This window comes from Pelecanus crispus, chromosome 14 (genome assembly GCF_030463565.1).
Source record: "Pelecanus crispus isolate bPelCri1 chromosome 14, bPelCri1.pri, whole genome shotgun sequence".
Lineage (NCBI taxonomy): Eukaryota > Metazoa > Chordata > Aves > Pelecaniformes > Pelecanidae > Pelecanus > Pelecanus crispus.
The window spans coordinates 4,091,840-4,115,205 of record NC_134656.1 but is presented as its reverse complement, the minus strand read 5'-3'; the positions used below and the strand labels follow the sequence as shown (position 1 = coordinate 4,115,205).

General features: G+C 51.0%; 1 protein-coding gene across 1 annotated transcript in view; it reads right to left on the bottom strand.

Moving 5' to 3' along the window:
- Positions 1–23,366, bottom strand: part of LAMA5 (laminin subunit alpha 5) — a 96,254-nt gene that overhangs the window by 36,104 nt on the left and 36,784 nt on the right. The window contains exons 3-15 of the mRNA XM_075720901.1: positions 17,485–17,602; positions 13,457–13,575; positions 13,037–13,207; positions 12,471–12,568; positions 7,429–7,544; positions 6,385–6,503; positions 5,503–5,593; positions 4,636–4,770; positions 4,110–4,172; positions 2,657–2,797; positions 2,137–2,274; positions 1,751–1,885; positions 1,127–1,261 (exon numbers count right to left, since the gene is read on the bottom strand). Of these exons, the coding sequence (XP_075577016.1) occupies positions 1,127–1,261; positions 1,751–1,885; positions 2,137–2,274; positions 2,657–2,797; positions 4,110–4,172; positions 4,636–4,770; positions 5,503–5,593; positions 6,385–6,503; positions 7,429–7,544; positions 12,471–12,568; positions 13,037–13,207; positions 13,457–13,575; positions 17,485–17,602 (1,579 nt within the window). The remainder of the gene's footprint in view (positions 1–1,126; positions 1,262–1,750; positions 1,886–2,136; positions 2,275–2,656; positions 2,798–4,109; positions 4,173–4,635; positions 4,771–5,502; positions 5,594–6,384; positions 6,504–7,428; positions 7,545–12,470; positions 12,569–13,036; positions 13,208–13,456; positions 13,576–17,484; positions 17,603–23,366) is intronic.

Sequence of the window (23,366 nt, the reverse complement as noted above, 5' to 3'; positions counted from 1 at the left end):
TGAGACCATTTCATCTATGCCTCCAGCCTCTTCAAAGGCATATTGCCGGCATCAGCATTTGCAAGCAGCGCTCTGCCAGCTGGCCACAGCTCAGGCGTCTACATTTAGTATGGTGCAAGAGAGTGATGATGCTCTTTTGTTGCTTCAGGGAAATTGTATCACAGATTATTTTTTAATGAGCAGTAAATTCTTGCTGGGAGACATAAGAGTACATCTGGCTTCCAGTCGGACTGCCGACAGGGAGGGAGATGGGGACGCTCTGCCCAGAGCTGGGGAGGACTCTGCAGAGTATCTGGGGCCACAGGCACCTGCCACGGGCATTGCTCAGCCCTGACGCCAGCAGCTCTGCTCCAGGGGCGACGCAGTGCCCATGGAAGTGGATGCAAAGCTCTCACCATGCCAGCAGACACCCTGAATTTGGGGCTGACATGAAATCCCAAATCCTGATCCTCACTGTTCACCCTGTTGTATAACCGTACTCCTGTTGGTTTCAGCACAGTTGTTCCTGTGCATTGGCATGAACCAAGGTGGAGTAAGCCCCGAAGAGCCTGGATGTGTCACGTGAGCCACATCTGAGCATCTCATGGCACCAGGGTATAATCTGAACTTGTGATTTGAGACTTTGCTTACACCTCTCAGAGCCCCGCTCTCGCTGGCTGCAGGCACTCAAGCCTGAGGGCAGGCAGATGCAATTCAGCACATGTTTTATGTGCATCTGCACAGAATGCTTTCGGAGAGAGTCCAAACCACAGCTGCTCCCCAAGCCATACTCTGCAGGTCTGTTTCTTAATAGGTCTCTGGATTAGAGGCCGTACTTCCAGACTGGGTTTTATTTCCCAATTGAACAGGCACACCCAAGCTCCTGCTGTTAGTGACAGTGAATGAACTGGGGGAGACAAACCTCACAGCTTTTGGGGAAGCACTTCTTTGAGATGTTTACTCATTATAGAGCATGCCTGTCAGATGAGACAGCCAGGTGAACTGCACACAGGAAAACTGATTCCTGCTGCAAGAGCCAACTGTATTCACGTACAACGCTGGGAGACGGGTTATGGAGTGGAAAACCATTACAAAGTCAGTAGCGGCTATTCCCTTCCCTCCCCGAGATCCGACAGTGGTTACTCACGTGTGCAGCTGGGGTACCCATAGAAGCCCAGGGCACACTGGTTGCAGGTGTGTCCTGCAAAATTCACATGGCACCGGCACTGCCCAGCTGGGCTGCAGCTGTTGTCCACCGCACCCCGGGAATCGCAGGAGCAAGCTGTAAGAGCAGGACTCTCAATAGTCTGATGAAACGTGTATCTGTGGCCAACTGCTGCTAGTCTGAATTGTCATTTAGCCCCACAGGAATTAGCTATTTCCATCAGAACTAAATTAATTTCTTAATCCCCTGGAGAGACAGGGAATGTTTTCAGCTAGAGTCATGGCCATACCAGGAAAACGCCACTGAGGGTTTTTCACAGCCCATTCAATGCTCCTCAGCAGTTTAGTAGGTTAATGCACCAAAGAGACAAAAAAAGGCATAAGCTGAGAAACCAGGTCACAGCAGGGCTGTGATGAGGAAGTGTGACTGATAAAAACTGCTTTGTCTTCCAGGCTTTGGCATGATCCACGACCTCCAGAACAAGCCTGCCAAATTCACTGTGCAAACCCCACGGGTTTTGATTTTGAGAAAAGCCAAAGTCTTGCAAAAATATGCACTTTTTCAGAAGGTGACAGACCAGCAGGAACGGAACGTTAACACCCTTACCGTAGCAGTGGGGGTAGGAGTGGTGCCCAGGGCTGCACTGCTCGCACCGCGGCCCAGCAAACTCGGGTCTGCAGAAACACCTCCCGACAGAGTCGCAGCCTCCCGGCAGCGTCCCGACCGCGCTGCAGCCGCACACTGTGACAGAGAGAAACCGTTTGCCCTGTGCTGGGAGCACGGGGCAAAGCTCATGGGCGATATGGGTTTTTGCCTGAGGTTCTCAGAGGCATTTAGGCGCTGCTCTAAGTGTTCAAACTGTCAATCTCTGCCCCTTGCATATATCCTCCAAAACGCCCACAAAACCACTTCCCAGTCCTCCTTCAAAACCCTGCCAGAAGACTCCGGCTTTGTGCGTGCCCACCCAGGCCCACGGGAGGACAGATACGCACGCCGGCACAGAGGGTAGTTGAAGTAGCCGGGAGCACACTGGTCACACAAGTGCCCTTCAAATCCTGTTCGACACAGACACTGCCCCGTCTCGCTGTCACAGGTGCCATCGTACTGACCGGGGCCGGAGCACTGGCAGGCTGGAAAGCAACAAGGGCACTAGTAAATAAACAGCTTCTTAGTCCTTCCCCTTCCTAGGAAAGGAACCAGAGCGCCTGTTCCTCTGGGGTAGAAACGCAGAGAAATCATGGGGGACACAGCTGCCAGCAAGCACGCCTAGCCCGTAGCTCACATCTATAGGGGATTTCTCAAGAGCCCCCCGAGGCTGGGAGGATGCTGGAGGGTCAGGGCTGGGTGGAAAATACCAGCAGAAGTCATGGGAATTTGTCACTTGGAAGTGGGGCCGGAGAATTCCTCCTCCCCAGTGCAAGCAGAGGTCAGGGAAAGGCACACTCCTCCCCAGCAGGCAGGCGAGCAGGGCGAGCTGGGGGCCGGTACCCCTGAGTCACTCGAGTCACTCACGCTGGCAGCTGGGTCCATAGTGGCCCGGAGCGCACTGGTCACACTGTGTTCCCTGGAAGTTGGGTTTGCACACGCACATCCCCACCCGAGGGTCTTTGCGACAGGCGTTGCCTTCTGTCCCACCGGCATAGCAATCGCAGTCTGGAGTGGGGACACACAACAAGCAACACCACACATGGCTGTCAATTGATCTCTGCTGTTGGGCAGAGGTCCCATAAGGACAGGGAAGGAGTTGCCATGAGAGGCAACAGCTCAAGCATTTGCATCCTACTAGCTTTCCTACCAGACGCAAATGTTTGAACCAAACCCTGCCCAGGCGACCAGCGTGCCTGGCTCGTGGGGTTGCAGGGTGGTTAGGAGAGACCTCGGCATCACGCAGATGCGCAAGCTGCTGGACGGGCAACGCATGGGGCAGACAAACGCTGCTTGCACAAGCCCAGACAGGGCTGATTTCATGCAGCACTGCCCAACAGCTGAGCAGGAATAACCAAAGCTTTCAGCTAACCGGGGTGGTGTTTGGGGTTTCTCTCTGGTAACTCCATGCTCAGCTGCACCCAAGACCTTCCCGCTGCCAGGGCAGGCGGGTGCTCCTGGCCAGCACTGCCGAGGCCCTTGGCCAGCCCTGCCTTCACCACAGCAGCGGTGTGGGTGCTGGGCTGGGAGAGGGAAGGGCAAAAACCCATCCAAGAACCAGAGGGAGGGGGAGGCAGGGAAATGAGAAGGGAAGTGAGAAATTCCAGTTCAGGAAAGAAAAACCTGTCTGGAAGATACAGAGTTTAAAATATCAGAAGGAAGGAAAAGGTTATCTGGCGCGCACTGGGGAGCATGAGACAGGGGAGGACTTGGTGGGAAAAGATGAAAAACAAGCACAAGGGAGGAGATGAACCGAGAAGAGTGAGCATCAGAGAAGAGGGAGGCGGAGGGGAGCAGGGATGAGGGCGCAGGTGAGCTTTCAAAACAACAGAGGAAGTGGCTACCCGCAGCTTTGTGCAGAGGGGGCCATCGGCACGGACCCGCCGCACCGTCCACCACACGGAAAATGCAGGGCATGCAGGTGTGGCAGAAGGACAGGTCTGTATCTAAACCCAGAGGCCAAGATTTGGGAGAACCCGGCTTGGGTTCCAGCTCAGCCACAGCCCCTCTGTGGTCTTGGGGGGTTCCTTAAAGGGAGGCCAGAAGGGACGTACCCACACAGACTGGACCCCAGAAAATAGCACACAATCACACCACCACTCTGGGCTAGAGTTTCCCTATCTATAAAAAGGGATCATAAAACTTCTTTTCCCCCACCCCTCAGCTGCCTTCCTCTCTCAGAAACACTCTGTGTCACGGCTGTTTCTTACAACATATGTGCCCAGTAAGCTGAAGACCTGATCTTGCATTGTGTACTGAGATATAACAGCAATAATAGCGTGGTGATTGCCAAAGCAGCAAGGAAAATTGCACTGCTTACTTATTATCTGTCCTGCAGGGAGCACTTGTTCTCCAGTATCGTTGTGAGTGAAAGCTGGAACGGCTACACAGAGAAAGAGACATTGCACAGGTCATCACATGTGCTCAAAGAAATCCTGTCGGGATGTCAAAGGGTTGACAGTCCCAAAGCTGAACAGGCTGAATGAAAATGTGGAACATGGAACAAAGCGCAGACATCCCACTAAACAAAGATCCATTACAACCATTATTAACCTGGGCTCTGGAAAGATGTCTTTCACAGAAAGTGAGAGATGAGACTCCAGCCAAACGGGAAGCTCCCACTGACTCCAGAGAGCCAGGTTCAGCCCAGCTCAGCTGTGATCCAGCTTCCACCGAAGCCAAATGCGAGCTTGTTCCCACCTTCAGGAACTCTTCCCAGGACAGGAGTGCCATGTGGCACGGGGAAAAGGCACCTGGAGAGCAGCCCCAGCTGGAGCTGTTGGCCCTTCCTGCACCCGCTGGGTCTGTGGGGTCCCAGACCTGGCCACCCCACACCCCCCACTTACGGTAGCAGTGGGGGAAGTTGAGGTATCCCTCAGCACAGGCATCACAGTGCTCCCCCGTGTAATTGGGCTTGCAGTAACAGCGGCCAGTGAGGTCCTCGCAGGTGCCATCGGTGAAGTCAGACTCACAGTTACAGCCTGCAGAGAGGGACAAGCCGGCAGTGGTTGTCACAAACTGAGCCCCTTGGCCAGCCATGAGCACCACAGAAGCATCACTACGACACAGAGCCACCACAAGAGACCCCGCCATCTGCTGTAAATTCTCTCCAAAAAATAAAAAGTGTGATGTTGCCTCTTCAAAAGGGACTGTGCTTGTCCCACTGCAGGGTCCCAAGTAAAGCAGCACAGCCCCAACTTGCTTCTCCAGGAGACCCCAGTTTCCCCGGCGAGGTGGCAGTGGCATACTGCCACAGGGACGCAGTGCAGAACAGCTGATGTGTCACAGCTACCAGAATGAGCTGGGCTCCCCAGCAAAATGGATATAACCCCAGAAATCCCTGCCTTAGGGCACGGAAAGCAATGGTCTGCAAATGCCAGCTGAAAGGGCACAGAGATGACAGTTAAGACTGGACTGCCCTGTAGGCAACAGCAGGGGTAACAATATATTTTTAGCTCATTCCAGCCTTAGAACATGCCACCACTTCTGATTTCATGGATGCTGCAGACACACATACTGTCTGCACGGCTGCATGGACACATACATTTCCATGGGCAATGCCAGCTGCAGCAGGAACCGCCCACACAGCCACATCTCATGGTGCTGGACTCCCTGCACCAGAAAAATCTCTCAGCCCAATCCTTCAGACCACCTTCCGCAGCTTCATCAAGTCCAAGCAGGCACCTACAGCTTGCAGAGGAAATCACACTCACGATAGCAAATGTACGGAGAGTCGATCGGGTGGTCAGGGGACCGGTAGTATCCTGGGATGCACCTCTCGCAGTTAATGCCAGTGGTGTGATGCTGAAAGACAGTGGGTTAGAGAGGCATCAGTTCCTCTGCCCGCAGGATTCACGTTCATCTGCCAGATTTACTAACAGCTTCAGGGTCCAGAGGGAGCAACTCAGAAGTGTCAGCACGCAGAAGACCTAAATCTGCTCAAAATTCCACCAATTTGAAAACAAAGCATTTCCTGCAAAGTGTGTATCCTCCCATAAGCCCAGTTGAAGTTTCAGGTTCATATCTGACCTCAAGCCCGTTTCACTTGCTTCAGATAGTAAAATGTCCTGACCACTTTGTGCTAGGAGGATGGGAGGAATCTGTTTCCTCCCAGCAAGAAAGCACAGCTAAAAGTCACTCCAGTTTCACGCCACTGTGTGAATTAACCAGCTCACAGTCACCTTGGGAGCAGAAGAGCTACTTTCCCACTTTCATTGGGAAGTTCAGAAGCTAAGGAGATTGGCATTTTGGTGGTCAGAGAGACGGCAGCACCTGAATACTGCAAACTATGCAGGGACTTTCCACTGTGCTCAGCACCAACCTGTTGCTCCCAATGCACAGTGCCTCAGCAGACCTAACCCTAAAGCATCAGAAAGGTAACGCTACTACCCAGAGCACAGCTAGGAACCCAAGTGCTGTTTTCGTTAGTGGTGCACGCTCTAATCTATGGCAAAGAGACTAAATTTCTAGGGAGAGACCTAATTAAGATAACAGAGCGTTGGCGGAGCTGCCAGCAAGGCTGAACTCCAGGGTGACAGCAAAAACAAACACAAGAATCTGCAACAGCCTTTTCCGCAGGAGCCCTTCAGGCCTACCTGACAGTCAATGCAAACACCTCCCCCTTCAAATTTGTCTTCGCGACTTTTGCTGGCTTTGTGGCGATCCACTTCTGGGTCATAGTAGCAGTCGTAGGCATGGCCATTGCAATTGCAAGCTGAAAATACAAAGAGACGTTAGCCAAGCTGCAAGTCCACGGAGGTCCTTCCGTCGCCAGCTGGATCTCAAGATATGAACTGTTCCTCGTGGGTTTGACACTGGATGGGTTACGTTTCAACAAGCAAAGATGCTCGAATGCATCTGGGGCATTACATAATCACCCAAGCTCCCAGAAGTCTTGCAGTTCAAAAGCGCAGAAGCAGCAACTCTCTCACAAAGTCTAGTCTGCAACCAAAAAAACGCAGCAGGCACAAAATCATAAGTAAAATATGTGCAGGCATGTAGAGACGAGAAAGAGAAATTACCCAACTTTGGGGCCTCAAGTAGTCTGGTTTAGAGGTTCTCGCCTCTTTTATCCCATCCGGGATGGAGGTGAGCTGTAAAGTTCAGCACATGGTGAGGGTGTTCTTTATAAACCCATAGGATTAAGATCCAACTGTCCTTTGCCGCCCTGTGTTTATAAGAGATCGTGTGATGCAGCTATGCTCCATGCTCTGCATTCCCAGTGCAGCATAAATTCTACTGTCGGCATTTACTAAAGGTTTCTCTAGACAAATAAAGATGTCCTGTATGTAAACACATCCAAATGTAATTCATCTTGGAGACAGAATTGAGCAACGAGACTTGCCTGCACAAACCCTTGGACACAGAGGAGGAACTGGAACTTAAGCAGAATCAAAGTCCTGTACCGACCTAGCAGGCCTCCCTGCGCGAGCCTCGACTGAGCACAATTAACCACCGCGCAAACTGTCCTCTCTGCAGCGCCAGTGATCTCTGCTTCACCCAGCGCCATGCACCATAAACCCAAGCCTTTCGGCGAATGGCTTCTCTACACCGCAACGTCAAGGGGCTGGTGAAAAGCGGTCCATCTGTGCTTTGCAAAACAGCTGGGAAAAGGAAGGAAAAACCCAACTCCAACTTACGCTGGCATTCGTTTGCGCTGTCGGCAGTGGCGGGCTTCCACGGGAACTGGTTGAAGCCGGGGCAGCAGCGATCGCAGGAGCCGCCACAGGTGTTGTGCTGGCAGTCACACTGCAGCCTGCAAGGGAGAGGAACGAGGTACAGCCAAGCCTGTGGCAATGACAGGGACGCGTAGGATGGGGAGCCACCACACAACCCTGCTGTGCCTAACTATCGATAGTCAGATACACAAATGAGTGATAATGGTTAATCCAAACATTCTGGACAAGAGGCTTCTAAGGCTTTTTTTTTTTTTTAACTTGTGAACTGCTGATTATTTTTTTTCTGAGCCAAACACCAAACTTTGCTCTTCCAGTGCCATTCTCTCCCTTCTCCGCCACCACCACTCCTCTTCACAGGGAGACAAGGATTAGAGAAAAATCAGTGTGCCACTGCTTAGCCAGCTCTACAGACAATAAAATGTGAAATGGTTGGAGGTGGCAATGGTAGGAACCTGAGCTGAAGTAAATTACTTGAGAGGGAGCTGTGGTGAAGGGAGACAAAGATGTTCCCCACCACTGTGCAGGGACAGCATGAAAGGAATAAAGGCTAGCCCAGAGCCAGAGAGCGATGGGGCCACACGGGTCCCATCTGCTCCTCCAGGTAGACCCGTGCTTCCAGAGAGGAAGGCCATGAAATTTGAATTAAGTCCTTTAGCAGATGCTGGCCCCACGCTCCCTGTGAAATGCACCTCCTGCTTTTCTCAGCCAGCACAGGCAGGGCTGTGCTGGGTAAACAGGCGGCTCCAGAGGCGCCAGGCAAGAAATCTCGACGGTTGACCGACGGATCTCGTCCCTGCTCGACCGCAACGGTGATTCATTAACATCAGTGACATCATCTCCAAAACTTCCACTTAGCAGAAGGCGATTCCCATCCAACACAAACGCTTTCTGTTGTATTAGACTTATGGATAATACAGCATGTTCCAGCTTTTATCTGTGCGATTACTCATTTCCCCTCAGGGCTGGTCTGCCACTCCCATCTCTCCCTTCTCCAATGCCTTTCCATTCAAAAGCAGCGTTTAAAAATAAATGAAATTTTTTAAAACATTAGAAACAAATGGAGCAGTCATTCCGGGTGAAATGCAGGGGTGCAGACACACTCTTCCATGGCTGCAGTGAGCTGAGTGTCATGGTTTCCACCTACATGGATTTTTAAGATGTGGGCACTGCAAATGTAGGTATAGTGAATAGCCAGACAGAGGCAGCAGCATGGGACAAGTGAACCCATTTGAACGAAATACGGGATGATCTGAAAGTTTGGGGGAATGCGGGCAGGATCCACACTCAGCACGTTTGCTTCAGCCAGAGGGGCCGAGAGGCAGGAGGTCCTGGCCCTGCTCCCAGCCCTGCTGGCAGTCCTCCCCTTGCAGACGCCATGGAACGCTTGGCTGCAGCCAGCTCTTTGAGCACTTGTGATGCCCTGTCCTTACCCACATTCACAGGCTGGGCTATGCCCAGCAGAGTCCAGGCACGAAATTGAGCCCCTGAGAGACTGGCTGGAGCCTGAGTGGCAGAAATGAGCCCTGAAACATTCACCAGGAACTTTGTTCTCCCCATGTTTTGCAGACCCAAGGGGGAGACTCAATGAGAGGCAAACCTCGGCCATGCCTCTGTAATGAAACCACCTGCAGACCTCTCACCTGGCTGACTGCCACTCAGCTCTTCCAAGGAAACAAAATTTTATGAGTTTTTCCATGACAGCAGCTGGAGATCAAGATTAACACCCATATACATATGTGTGGAGAAAGACAGTCACTGAGTCAGGGAACTTATAAACCTGCTGAGCGGTGTTTAACTCCCTGGCTGGAGGGACGTGGCTGCAGCCACGCACCCCGGCTCTTTAATGTTCAGGATGTTTGAAAAGCACTGGTTCAGCTCCCAGAATGCAAAAAGATGGCACTCAATGAGTAAAGATGCACATTTCAGGTGGAGAAGGAGCTATTTGTTTAGTCTCTGCTGTCTGGAGTCAGCAATGACCTCTTGGAGAGCTCATCTATCACGGCAGCTTTACCACACCTTGTGCTGATCCGAGCTGCTAATGAATTATGGACAAACGTGCATAAGCTACAATATTTCACTGATTGAATATATACAAGGAAGAAGAGGGAGCGGCTGTGTTCACATAGCACATATTTTCTGGTCGTCCTGCTGTAAAAGATAAAACCACAGTCTTCCCACTGGAATTGATGCTCAATAATAGAGAGTGTAAACAGTTTCCAGCGAGCAGCTGTGTCAGAGCTGAGAGCGGCACACAAGCCCTACAGCATCTGGATTTGGCCGGGACATCTGAGTAGCACGATCAAGGAAAAAAAAAAAGCCCCTTCCTCTAACTGCTTCTGACTGTACTGAGGGAAAACCACCTGCAAAAGGGGCTCACAGATGGCACAAATCTACCAGCACACGTGGCCCCTTCTCTTCCAAAATGCGAAAGAGCAAGCTACCGTTCAGGATTCAGCAGTGGGAAAGCATCCTTGATCTCCCTCTGCAGATCTGCTTCTGACCAGCCAGGCTGCTGTTGTCTTGCTGGTTATCTTCAGCATGGGGCACAGAAGCAGCAGCTGGACTCTCCGGTTGTCTCCTCTCTTGCTTGTGGCATCCCTGATGGGGCAGTGAACCCACAGAAACAGTTGCTCTTATCAGACAGATGCAGAGCACTTGCAGGGTTCTCCTGAGCTCACATCAACAGCAGCCACATGTTAACACAAGATTCCTGTCTGGGCTCTCCATCTGCAACGTGCCAGGTCCCTGCTGACACTTATCTCACTGCTCACGGGGTTTGCCAGGAGAAGGGTTTGTGCCTGATCCTGCTGGTGTTCACCTTTAAGCAGGAGAACTTTCCTTCCCTCTGCTTAATTCAGCCTATTGAACCTTGGGGCAAAGAGAGACAGTTGTGAAAAGTGCAAAAGACCCTTGAGGAGGCTGTAGGCCCTTGCACGTACACACTCACACAGGGACCAGACGTGCTGCCAACTGAACACAGCTGGATGTGCAGCCTCCGTAACTTGGCACTTCAGAGAAACTTTCCAAAGCTGGATAAACATTATCATTTATGGCCAGGAAGTCAGCTCACGAACATGCTCCAACACGTCCTAAAGTCTTTGATAGAGGTGAGGTGAGCTAGAAATCTCAGCAAAGTGCTCATCCTGCCTTTCTGGGCAACAGGCACAAGAAACACAGGCATGTGCAGAAGAGGGAAGTTAAAATGAAAAACAGAGACCTCCCAGACAGGCTGAGAAATAACTGGGATTTTTAATAGGGCCGGGCCAATTCACATTCCTTGTCTCCCTCTATTTGCACTTCCTTGCCCTGTTGCTGTCACACATCGGCATCTGAAGAGGCAGGACATGTGCAGAGGGGGACAACAGGACAGCGCATCTGCTACTCAGACGGGTCGCACAGATTTCTGAAGGAATGGTATGTTTCTGACAGCTGGGGCCCATGACACGAAGGGACAGTGTGTCTGAGCCCCACCTGCCTCTGCGATGCCTCTTGTCATGCAGCGTTATGGCAAGTATCACCGTGCTGGCCCTGTGCTACCTCAGGGCAAGAGGGGTGGGATGACTGCCCAGCAGTGCCCGCTTCAGTGGGAAGGCCGGACACAGCTGCTGCTGGAGCCTTGGAGAATGGCAGCGTTTCACCGATTACTTGTTTTCTCAACTGGAAGTATCATATTTCTGCTGACTTCTACATGCTCCTGGGCTTGCTAACAGGGTACAGCAATGCCATGAGAAGTTCTTCTATTTACCAACTTCTTTGTCCTGATGTATCCCAAAGGGCTTTACAGATGTTACGTGCTGACTGTACAAAGCACCCAAGTAGGAAATGTTTTCTCCTCCAGGCAAGCATGATCTGCTCTGGGTGAAATGCAACAGCTGCTTACGAACCTGTGCTGCAACATTAGAGCACAGTTTGGGGCCAAGAGCGAAGATGCCAAATGCATCCAAATGAGAGTGGAGGAGGGCAATTCTGGGAGGCAGAGACAGTCATCAACAGAAGTGGCACTGAACAAGGATCCCAATACATCTCTCCTCCCTTGATTTTCCCTCCCTTCCTGGAGAACCCTGAGCCATCGATACACCCAAGAAATGTCAGGACGTTTCTATGTTAAAGAATCACTTGGCACCATGAAGCCCTGGTACACGGGTGTACTGTGCATCCAGCAACACCAGAGTCTAAAATAAAAACAAGGAACTGTACATTCAAATATTTATGAAACTTCCCTTTGTCACAGAGTTAGGCACACTAATGCAGACTTGCTTTTCAATACATCTTTGTTTTAACACTTAGCAGCTTTTAACCTTGGCTGGGACTCACTGGAATTTTCTTTTAGAAGATCCAAAAGCTCTACATGATCCTGATGAGAAAGAAATACAAGCTTCCCTCATCCAGCTGAACCTACCCATCCCTTTCATAAAGGCAACATTCAGGCTGCAAACAGATGGCTAAGAAGCAACACTTTCATGGTCTGAAGCAACTCTTTGGCATTTCAAGTTGCCAAGGCGGATGGGAAGAGTCCCATGAGCCAAAATGTAACTGCTTTACATCCTCTTGTTCTTCTGCAAAGAGTAGTTGTTTAGCTACGTACATAATCAATCTATGGTTCTTATGAGTAGAACTGGGCAGTGGAGTCTGGTTTCTTGGGAGACCATCTATTTATGAGAGCACTGCCCCAATTCGTGAGAAGCCACCTGGGAAGCAAGTGACTTCTCTGAACAAGTTCAGAAACTAGCCCTGGGCTTTGACGAGAAACCTCCCTGTTCAACAACAGTAACGGCTTTGCGCACCTACCCTCCCATTCCAGCACCCTGCTCCCATCAGGACGGCAAAGCTGTGGGCAGGGAAACCAGACTAGGGAGCTGATCTGGCTGAAAAATAGCCTGACAAATGTTTAATTTTTGCTACTTTGGCTGGACCAGTTGCTGATTTGTTCTCAGGGCAGAGCCACAAACAATAGTGAAAAACACTATTATGAGTTCAGGAAAAGTGAAAAAAAAAAGATGTACCTGTAAGGGTCATTAGGGTCTTTGGCATCACAGACGTCTGCATGGCCATGGCAGACGCAGCGCCCTCCAATGCTGATATCTTTGATGCTGTAGTAATACTGGAGAGCACAAGAAAAGTTGGCCATTAATATCTTTATGAATAAGCGCCCTACTCAGGATTCAGCAGGATTTATCCAGTAAAATGATATGCTGGGATACTTCCCTTACGGTGACAAGCTGGACCTTGTAGGCTGCAATATCTGCCTATGATAAGACCCACCACCACTAAGAGAGCCCGCTAGCTACAAGTCAGGTCTCTCAGTGCAGCCAGAAAGCCACATGCAACACTAAGAGGTGTTTCCCAGTTTCGTGTTGTTGGTGCTAGGCACAATTCTTCCCAAGCAGCCTCCAGCTCCAGCCACAGCAGCAGCGGCATCCGCTGCAGACACCTTCAGCTTGGGGAGCACAAGCACAGAGAGAGAAAATCCCCACAGGCAACATCCAGGGATGTCTTCTCCCCAAAGGTGGCATGCACAGCCCTCAAACACTTCCACCTCATTAGCAAGAGGTATTAAGGCCTGCCTTACCCTCCTTGTCACTGTAGGGTCCCTTAAAGCCTTGCCCATCAGGTGCCCAAGCAGAGTGTTTGTCTGTAGGAAGCGCAGTCTGATGTTGGTGGCTTTTGTGAAATTCCGCAGCAGAGGAGAGTAGGAGAAGTTCATGGCTCCTGGGCGCCCATTTACCAGAGAGACAACAATCTGTGAATTCAAGGAGGGAAAGCAGATCTGTGTAATCCTGTGAGGTGGGAGGAAATTAATCTCCTTCAGCCAAACCCAAACTGTACCTCCCTTCAAGACGACTGAAATCAGTTCCCTGCCAGTCTCATTTGGTTTAACTGAGTAGTTTAAGTGGCATCCAAAAGGCAAGAGGGAACCAACTAATAAGAGTACCTACAGTCACTGAGAAACCCTGGAAACTCCAGGGGATGAAAACGTGCAATTGCTCACCTCCCCATTTTCTAAAGGCACGATCCGGGAGTACTCAGTAGTGCAGATGGCATGGTCATCCTTGGTGATACGATCCACAGTTTGCAGTCCAAACTTCTCAATGCAGTCCCTCTTGGAAGCTGTTCATCAACCAGAGATGAGAGGAGTAAGAGAAAAGAAACAATTCAGAGCCCTGTATTGATTTTCCCACACTGACCAACAGGAGAGAAGGGTGTATACTCTTTGTTAAGCATTTACTACATACTGATTGCTTTGTATCATTAACTCTATCACTGCTTACATACACATACTCCATTAAGGGGGGGAGTCACTGTGAGAGTACTAGGCATGGTCAGAAAATCCCCTAAATCACCTCATTGCAGTAAATGAGGAAAGTGAGAATGGCCAATGTACCTACTGCAACCACCTCCAGAGAAACCCACCCCTTAATTCTGGCATTGAGCCTGGTCTGAATTTGTTGCCTTGCTGGTGCGCTGGATTTGCTATACTGCTCCCGCTGAACTGAAGGAGGACTGTTTGCTGCTACAGCTCTGCTCCTGATGTAGGAGCTTGTACCATCACATTCATGTGGCTCCTTAACTTCTTGGGTAATTCCCAAAGAGTGAGCCAGCACAGAACCACACGATGGGAGCAACCACAAACCACAGCCCACACCCACACCACACCCATCAGGCAGGGTGGACATGCAGGTGTGGGGAGGGGGCTTGCGGTGTTTGGGAGAAGCAGAGTGACTGCCTGCAGGACATCTCCTTCTCCCACCTTGCTCTGAACTCTGCAATTGCTCTTAAACCAATGCTACAAAACAGAAATGCTGAAGCCACCCAGAAGCACCCCTTGGAAACAGCAATCGAGGGCTCCTGCCACTAAGTGGCAATGCAAGGCTGGCTAAAGCCAGGGGACAGGCACAGCCAGGCAGTCGCACTGCTGGCCCTGCAACCTGCTTTGGGGACACTGCATGCCAAGAGTCTCCTTGCAGCTGTAGGAGCATCCTGGCTTCCCTGCACAGCCGCTCCTGCAAGTCCAGTGCTCTCGTCCCCAGGATGTCTCACATCCCTGTGCCGGCAGAGCCGACCAACCCACAGTGAACGTGCTGGGGGCAGCTCAGGACCTGACTGTGCAGGGTGGTGAGCGCCCACATCTACCCATGCAAAAACCTACACAGTGCCACTCTCTGGGGCTGTTCCCCCGGGGAAGAGCCTGGGACAAAGGCTGCTGCTCCTTCCCGCTCCTGTTTCACCTGTACCAGGAGCTCTCAGCAGTGCGTGCCAAAGCACACATCGCTGCAGTGCTCCTGTGGGTGTTTCCGCAAGGAGAAGGAGGAGGACAAGGCAGCCAACACAGCCTGTGGCTCCTGCCAGTGCTGCTCAGCTCACACAGGGAGCTGCTGGGGACATGTTAGCCTAATTCATGGGAATAAACCTCCAAAACCTGTTGCAATGTGCCTCCAGGAGGCATGCCCCTCACTCCACACGCTGCACTGGTAGGCTAAGCCAGGCAGGAGGAACAGGAAGGGGGGAGCACAGAGAGCTTCCGCCTCCCCTGCCTTCACCTCTGGCTTGCACCCTCCCACACCTCATCTCCAGCAACGTGGCCTCGCTCCACACAACACTGTTTTGGCAACAGCAGGAGCTCAGTTGCAGCCACAGGAAGATGGTGTGGAAACATTTAACATCAGGTCTCTGGCTGCCAAGCTTTGCTTCACTAGGTGCTTTTTTCAAGGCAATTTATTTTGAAGCCCCAGGCGAGGAGCCTGTCGCCACTGGCTCAAGATGACTGATTTGCAGAGCACTGCCACGGCTGGGCATGGAGACAGGATGCTCAGCAAGAGCAGCTACTCAGGAAAACCAAAAAACTCCTCCAGTTATTACAAATCTACACAACCGTGTGAGCCAGAAGCCAGGCACTCTGACGCTGACCTGAAAAAGCTAAACAGCTAAAACATCAGCCTCAGACCACAGCAATGCTTTAAGGAAGCAGCAGACTGGGGAAGCGTACCCTCAGCGGAGAAAAGGATGGAGCCTCGCTCTGCGCTACGGCTGCCTCCCTCCGTAGTGGCACTGCCCAGCAAAACGAGACGAAACGGGCTAATCCTGCACCCTGACCCTGCACAACCGAGCTGGGGCAGGCAAGGCTCTGCGGGCCTGGACGGACAGCTGGGACCAAGCATCTTTCATGTCCTGTCACCATTTGAAACGCTGCGTGGGGAACCCTTCATGTGGATAAACACCACCATAAATCTGTCCCCAGCGCTCCTGCTTCTCCTCTGGTGGCCGAGGAAAGCACGGTGCCTCCCCGCCGCAATGCACGGAGGATTCGCATTGCCACGGTCCCTCCAGACCCTTCTCCCTGAGAGAGCCCATCAGCTGCACCAACAGATGCTTTCCACGACAGTCATTTCTCTCCTCCTCCCACAGAGCTAAGCCCAAAAGCACTTCAGCAGCCTGACCGGGGGACCCGGGGCAGCCTGGGGAACCAAACACTTCCCACGACGAGCGGGGCTCGAGGGGCAGCGCTGAGCCGGAGGGAATGGTGTCACCCACAGCAAGGCTTGCTGGCATCTCTGGAGAACGCTTACATTTCTGCTGGCTGCTTTTAACCCTCTTACTGAACTGACCAGTGTTTTTATTAGACCACCTACAGAACTCCCCGTGCCAAAAATAAACCTCCGCAAAGGACTTCTTGTGCTAGCTAATCTGGCAGGTTTTGGAGCAGCCTCCTCTTTATTTCCATGGGAATTTTCCACTGGGCTGTATCACTGCATGTTGCTTCTTGAGGGGGGTGGCTTAGGGGTGTGATGGTGCGGGAGGGAAGAGGACTCCAGACGTTGCAGCGTTGCCACCACATGCAGGAACAAGCAAGCGGGATAAGAGCTCCCCGCTCAGCCCCGGACCGTGCAATAACGTGACAGTAACAGGCCCCAAGAGAGGCTTCAGAGCTGGAAGGGAAATTCTCAGAGAAGGTAAAAAAAAAAAAAAAAGGCAATTTGACAGCAGTAATTCCCCACTAGCAACAGTAGAGGGGAAAACATCCGCACTGGAGAAGAGCTACCACGCTAAGGCAACACACCAGGTAAAATGGCTGCAGCTCTTTCCTGCACAAGAAAAGGCCAGCAAAGCTAAAGCACGGGCTGACAGGTAAGCCAGAAATATAAGCCTTTAGGGGCAGCCCCGGGCAAAGCCTCTGAGTGCTCTGAGGTCCTTCCTTGCCAGGTTTTAAGCTCTGGCTGTAGATCTTAACTCACATCTTCTCCCAATTACTGCTGCTGCTTCTGGGAGGGTCTGGTGGTTAACAAGTTCCTCAGCATCTGGCTATCCCATAGACCCTTTGGGAGAAGAGTTTTGTAGAACCAGCTGTTTCTAAAGGGATCAGGTTTTAATCAGGGAATGGGGAAGTCAAATGCACAAGCCTGGATCTCTGCAGCCATCCTTTCCAGCTGCCTCCCTCTGATCCCACCTTGCACAGCAGCAGGACAGCAGTTTCCTGCCCTGCACTGGCGGTATCCGATCTCCGGTACCGAGATGGGCAAGAGGACGGTTTTCTGCCTCCAGACTTTTCTGTTACAGCAGCCACTTGAAAGCGAGCCACTGGTTTGCTTCTGGAGGAGCTGAAATATGCCAGTCTGGATACAGCACAGGGCAGACAGACAGAAAGAGGAGGGCAGGGGAGGAGACGATAAGAAATCTTCACGTTCCAGACCTAGATCAGCAATGCTCAACTATTGATACTGGTGCCAACTTTGCCACCTACACAGATTTGGGTGGGCACCAATGGCAATACCTTAAAAACACATTTAGTCTCAGGGAACAGAAAAGTTCTCCTGCCCTGAGGAGCACCACAACTTCACTCAGCTGCTCTGATCTGAGCTTCAACTCTTGCAGCCTTACTGAGCAGAAGAAACAGAGGACATCACAGCGATGACACAGAAACAACCCCAAACCCAGCCCAGTACTTGCACAAAGAGCCATCTTCACTGTGGCCTTGCTACCTGGCACTGAGCTGCAGCTCTCTTGTAACGCTGGCATACTTACAGGCAAAATACTGCCAGGGCTCATAGGTAAGGCCAAAGTCAGTAGATCGCTCCAGCACCCAGAGGTCAGGACGAGGGGAATTGGCAAATTTGATCAGGACATACGCCACGTGGAAGAGCTGAAAGAAAGGAACACAGAGTTAGCTGGCCGCTTGAGGCATCATGAAAACCAGGGAGAGCTTAGTGGGATCCAAGCCGAATAAATGAGCTGGCACTTTGTAGATCCTGCTGCTCACGAGCAGCCTGTGGAGCAAAATCATCCATATCTAAAAGGATCGTGATACGGCACGGCTGCTGGAGAGAGCCAGATTAGGGAGCTCAACTCCCACCAGTCCGAATGCAAACAAAACACAGACTTCGTGGCTACCGGCCGTATTCGGGAGGTTGTGCCGGGTGACACCTTAGACTTAGCCTTGACCTGAGCAGGCGGCACTACAAACCAGCTATGAAGCTGTTCTGGGGGACCTGGCTTTTGGGCTTTCTTGGGGTAACAGGTGACACACTGGACTGCCAGCCTGGAAACACTGACTGCACCTTGCACACAGTATCACAAAATCCTTTCTTTTTTTTTTTAAGGCTCTCTACATGACAGCCCTGCTTCACCCTGCATTTTGAGCCCCAGCACAGCTCCTCTTCCCCAGGTGCCACAGGGAGGGGAGAGCAGGAGACCCCCTTGGCTTCAGCACAGCTCTACAACTGGGCTGCTCCCATTTGTCCGATCACTGACGTGTGCACACACCCCCTTGCCAAGAATAAAATAAACGTACTCTTTTAAAGAGCTAAAATGTCAGTGCTAGAGAGAAACAAAAGCCCCAGCAGAATTTCCCTTCCCCGGCTGGCACAGGCTCGCTCCAAGAATCCCCACTCCATCATCCTGTCACAAAGTGATATTTAAAGGCAAATAAAGTTCTCTTATCAGAGAAAATTCCTAACGTCAGAAATAATCCAAAAGGGAGTTTAATGCTTGAAAAGCAGATTTATAGCTCAGGAGTCCCTCCTCATACAAAGCTGGTGCTGTACGAGCACATATATCCCCCAAAGACTAACAAGTACGCAGAGGGACGCTGCTACAAGGGGAGCAAAAGGCCGGCTCCGTGCCCCTCTCAGCCCGCCCGCCCCAGCCATCACCAGCTGCAGGAGGGCCAGAACAGCAGCCCTGCCCCAGCCACACACATCGGCAAGCCAGAGGGCAAGTATTAATAACAACATGCCTCCAAAATAGCCCTGACAATCAGTAAGAAACTTTTTAAGGGGAAAAAGAGACAACGAAGAGGCATAGCTTCTCCCAAGTAGCTAGCGATAGGACAAGAGGAAATGGGCTTAAGCTGCGCCAGGGGAGGTTTAGGTTGGAAATTAGGAAAAATTTCTTTACGGAAAGGGTGGTCAGGCATTGGAACAGGCTGCCCAGAGAGGTGGTGGAGTCCCCATCCCTGGAGGCGTTTAAAAAACGGGTAGATGTGGCACTTCGGGATATGGTTTAGTCTGGTCTACCCTTGATTAGTCTAGAGTGGGCTTGGTAGTGTAGGTTAATGGTTGGACTGGATGATCTTAAAGGTCTTTTCCAACCTAGATGATTCTATGATTTAAATCTACCAAGTCGTCCACAAAGTACATGTCTTGCTATGGTCATTCAGACGAGGGGGTCTGAGCGCTGTTGCGTGGGTACAGAGCAGGAGGACGGGTGCAGCCCCGCAGACTGGCACCAGCTCAGTCTCCCCCTCACAGGACACACAGACAAAACCTTCCTCAGGCTCCTGCCGGACGCTCCTCTGGCCCCAGGGCAGCCTCTCCTCCACTTAACAGGGATTTCTCTGGTTCCCACCGCAGGCTGGTGGCACCTGAACTTACGCCTAGGTGTAGGCTAAGGGAGCTTGAGAGAGATGCTCGGGGAGGAGTGAATTAGATCCAGGTGGGAAAGCAGCAGGATCCTGAGGCACAGCAAGCCAGAGGCCATTCTCCAGCTGTGAATGGGCAGGAGGGTGGGATTTGTCACCACTCTTGGGGTTTGCACTGGTTAGGACTGGTGCCATCCAGAATGAAGAAATCAAAGTGGTCACCCAACACAGCTCCCTGCTGCCAAAAGACTTGCAAGCCCAATCAAGGGGGAAACAGGCATCCTTTTCGAGTTGCTAAAAAGCAAGGAAAACCAGACCTAAATGCTGCCTTAATTCCCCTCTGCAACCTACGTGTTGTCAAGGCATATGAGACTAAGCTTTTTTGGCGAGCAGCATTTTCTGCCCTCTTACCCTCTCAGCGGAGCTGTTATTTGTTAGTGAAGCCCAAGAGGCTTCAGCTCAGGCAGCTGCTTTCTCTGCAGGACCAGTTCTCACAGCTTAACATCTGCCTCTTGGCATGGCAACAGGGCTGAGTACCAGCCAGTGAAGTTACACCTTCCCTCCACTGTAAATACTCCTCCGGCTTTATTCTACAGGGAATAAATTCACGCTCCTGCTGGAATCTGGCATAGCCTTTAGCTGGACAAAATTCACTATGGCTCCAGTGCACCTGCATGTGTTCTGGTCGCCAGCACTAGGAGAGCTGATGGGCTGCAAAAGGGATAACCTGCCTTTTCGCACCAAAACACAAACCAAAGCACTAAACAGAAGAAAGCAGTGGTCCAAACCCAAGCAAAACAGCACCCTTTGGGGTTACACGTTTGAACAACTGTTCTGGTGCTAACTCCATCCCTGGGGTCTGCCTTCAGAGCTACCAGACCTCTGTGGCTCTAGCAGATACCTAATGCACGTGTTTTGTGCCTCTGAAAATACAGTCTTTACGTTCTCAGTACCTTACTTTCCTCCGTAAACTGGGGTTTATACTCACTGCAAAGGGACAATCATTTTGTATTTGTAGCACCTACATCTAACAGCCCCCGAGCTGGCGCAGAGCCCCACGTGCTGCGTCTGCACAAACACAACAGCCACCACCCCTTTACCAACCGCTCGCAGCTGTGAAGGACACGGCAACACTGCAGCAGGCAGCTGCAGACAGATGTGTCAAGTCTAACCCAGATCATCTCCCCATCTGTTACACGTGGTCTCAAACTTCAGCCGGCAGCTCGAGGAAGAGCCTCGCTTCACTGTTTAGAATGACGGACTCCGACACAGGACTGTATTCCTACATGGTAAAGCCTGACAACTAATTGACAGCAGCAAAAGCAAGAGAACAAAAACAGAAGTAGGCAGGAATAAAAGGAAACTAGGAAGAAATGACAGCTCAAGACAGGGGTCTTTGCAGGCAAGCTGTGGAGGACGCAGCGTCGTCAATTCAGCTGGAGAGGCATTTTGGTGTGAAACCTCTGAAGAATTGTAAGACCACCAGTGCCTGCCTCATGCTGCGGTGGAAGGAATGACTGTCAAATAAGACAGCCTAACCCCAAAGTCAGGAATCTCTATTTTCAAACGGTGAATTTGGTGACTGATTTTGGGGTACCCAGCTTGAAGCGATGGGAAGCACCTGATAGTGAAAGGAGCCACAATGTACAATCCCCTCAGCTGCCTTTAATGCATCTTAATGAAAACCACCAGTCAGGTCTGCAACACGCACTCGGAGCTTCCCTCGACCCAGAGGAAAAACCGCTTTCACAGAAACACTGTGTAGTTTTACTCGTGGCATGTCTAAACTGCTTTGAGATCCATGGAGGAAAGATGCTTTCCAAAAGGTCACCTGTTTTTAGCGCTTTCAAAGAGCAAGGTAGGCATTTCTGTCCTCACACTCAGGAGGAAATGCTCCGAATGAACAGCAACCACAAACATAAAATTAGGAATGCGAGGCATATCCCTATCTTCTATATTTATCTTTTTATAATGACAGCCAGTTACAAGTGTATAGTCAGTAAATCCCACAAGGTTTCGGGAGGCTCCTCCTTGCTGTCCAGTTCATGCTGGAAAGAAATATTCCTAATTAAATGTCCTCCAGTCCAAACTCCTCCCACGCTTCTAGCTCTCAGAAGTCCCCTGCCTCTGGAGAGCATGGGTTACGATGCAGTCAAATCAGGGCATAGTGAGAGTTGGTTTTTGCACAAACACTGAAACTTGATGCAAAACCAAGCCTAAGAGTCAGCGCTTTATAATGAAAACAGCCAAAAGCGCTCCTGGGACAGGGGAGTGGCAGGGTCGGGCAGCGCACAGCCTCGTGACCTGTACGAGCCCTCTCTAGCCGAAAAAAGATGTAGCTGGTTTCAGTGCATTTGAAGTTATGGGAGATGTGGGTTTGTGCATATACGCACATGTACACACACGGGGCACTGGGCAGAGCTGTGTCCATCCATGCTTGCTGGGAGCTCTCTCAAAGGCCAGTCCCACCCCCACAAGCAGGGTTAAATATCCAAGAGCAGGGCTAGCGTGATAACTTTTTACCTTTTATTGCTGCTTTTCACAGGAAAGAACAAGAACCTCTGGGTTCTTGCTGGATCAGCCGCAGTATCTCAGCTGAAGCCCAGTTTGGATATTCCTATCCTGCTCCCGCTCTCAAAGCCAAACGTGATTCCTCTGCTCCATACCCACACCCATCGTTAGCAGTGTTGGGCGCTGTTAGACCGCTGCCCGATTTCACTCCAGTCATGACCACAATTTTGGGACACAAGGCAGCCAGCCAACACTGCACACCCACTCCCCTCCAGCACGTAAGGGTCAGGGTCATTCCTACACGGAGCACAGAAAATATTCAGGAGCCTGTGACCGCAGTGAATCAACCCTGGAACGGGACCCGCATCCTGGTATTCAGAGGGATTTTTGTCAAACCTGGCGAGTCCCCTGCCCCTCCATCCAACATCCTTATCTTGCAGAGTATCACAGCCTACCGGAAAAAAAATAAAGGCAGATTGCCTGCTTCCAGTGCGTATGTTGAGAAAACTCAGAGAGATACAAAGATGGAGCGCTAGCTCTAAAAATAGAGTTGGCTGAAAAGCCAGACTTTTCATTCTATGTTTAGTTCCAGTACAGTTCTGCCCAACCAATACTGCAAGAGAAATGGTCGGGTTTTTTTCCAAAGCCTTTATTTAGCTCCTATTATCAGTCAAATGAATAAAAATCTCTATGCTTCCAGCCTCTTAGGCAATTTTTTTTCCCTTTCTCCATGGAGGAAGGAGGCGAAGCACCAGATTTGGTGCACACACTTGTCTCCAGGCAAGCGGATCCCTTGCTCTCACCACGTCTGAAAGCGCGCCAGGTACAGCTCAAACCCCAACCGTCGCCTGGGATTTCATGAAACGAGTTTTCAGCCAGGAAACTCTGACAGGAGTATTTTAATTAGCAACCAACTTTCTTTGAAAATAGTAACATCCCTACATCTAGCTGATGTTGCCGTTAGTGGTTTTGAAGCATGTTTCCTTAGTAACAATCGCTTGTGGCTGCCCCAGTGCCTGGAAGGATGGAGCAAGTCCCGGAGCCAGGAAAGGAAGATGGAGATGAGGGCATTTCCTCTATCTCCCACCCACTCCAGCCATTTGCATGTTTGGATGGTGGGCAGCTTTATCCAGCACCAAAATCCCATGGAAATATAATTCCGATTACTGCCCAGTGTGACAGTGCAAAGATTTTAAGAATAAAACCAGGACCCAGAGAGGCAAAAGAAACTCAGCTGCTTTTGGAGCAGCACGTTCTCTGTCCATCCGCCCATCTATCCTCCTGCGTAAGCAGCACACAATGGCAAACGTGCACATTTCTCCTCTATTCCTTCCCGTCAAGACGCTGATTCCAGTTTTCCAGCTCTGGGAGGCACATGTGGAAACAAGACAGCAAGCTGGACCCAGCCACATCCCGTGATTCTTTGGTGAGGGATTTTTGGTGAAGTCTCACTGATGTTCCTCCCAGGTGCCACAAAGCCATACAGTAACATTTAATAAGCAAAATAAATCTTCACATTGTTGTAATATTGGCAACT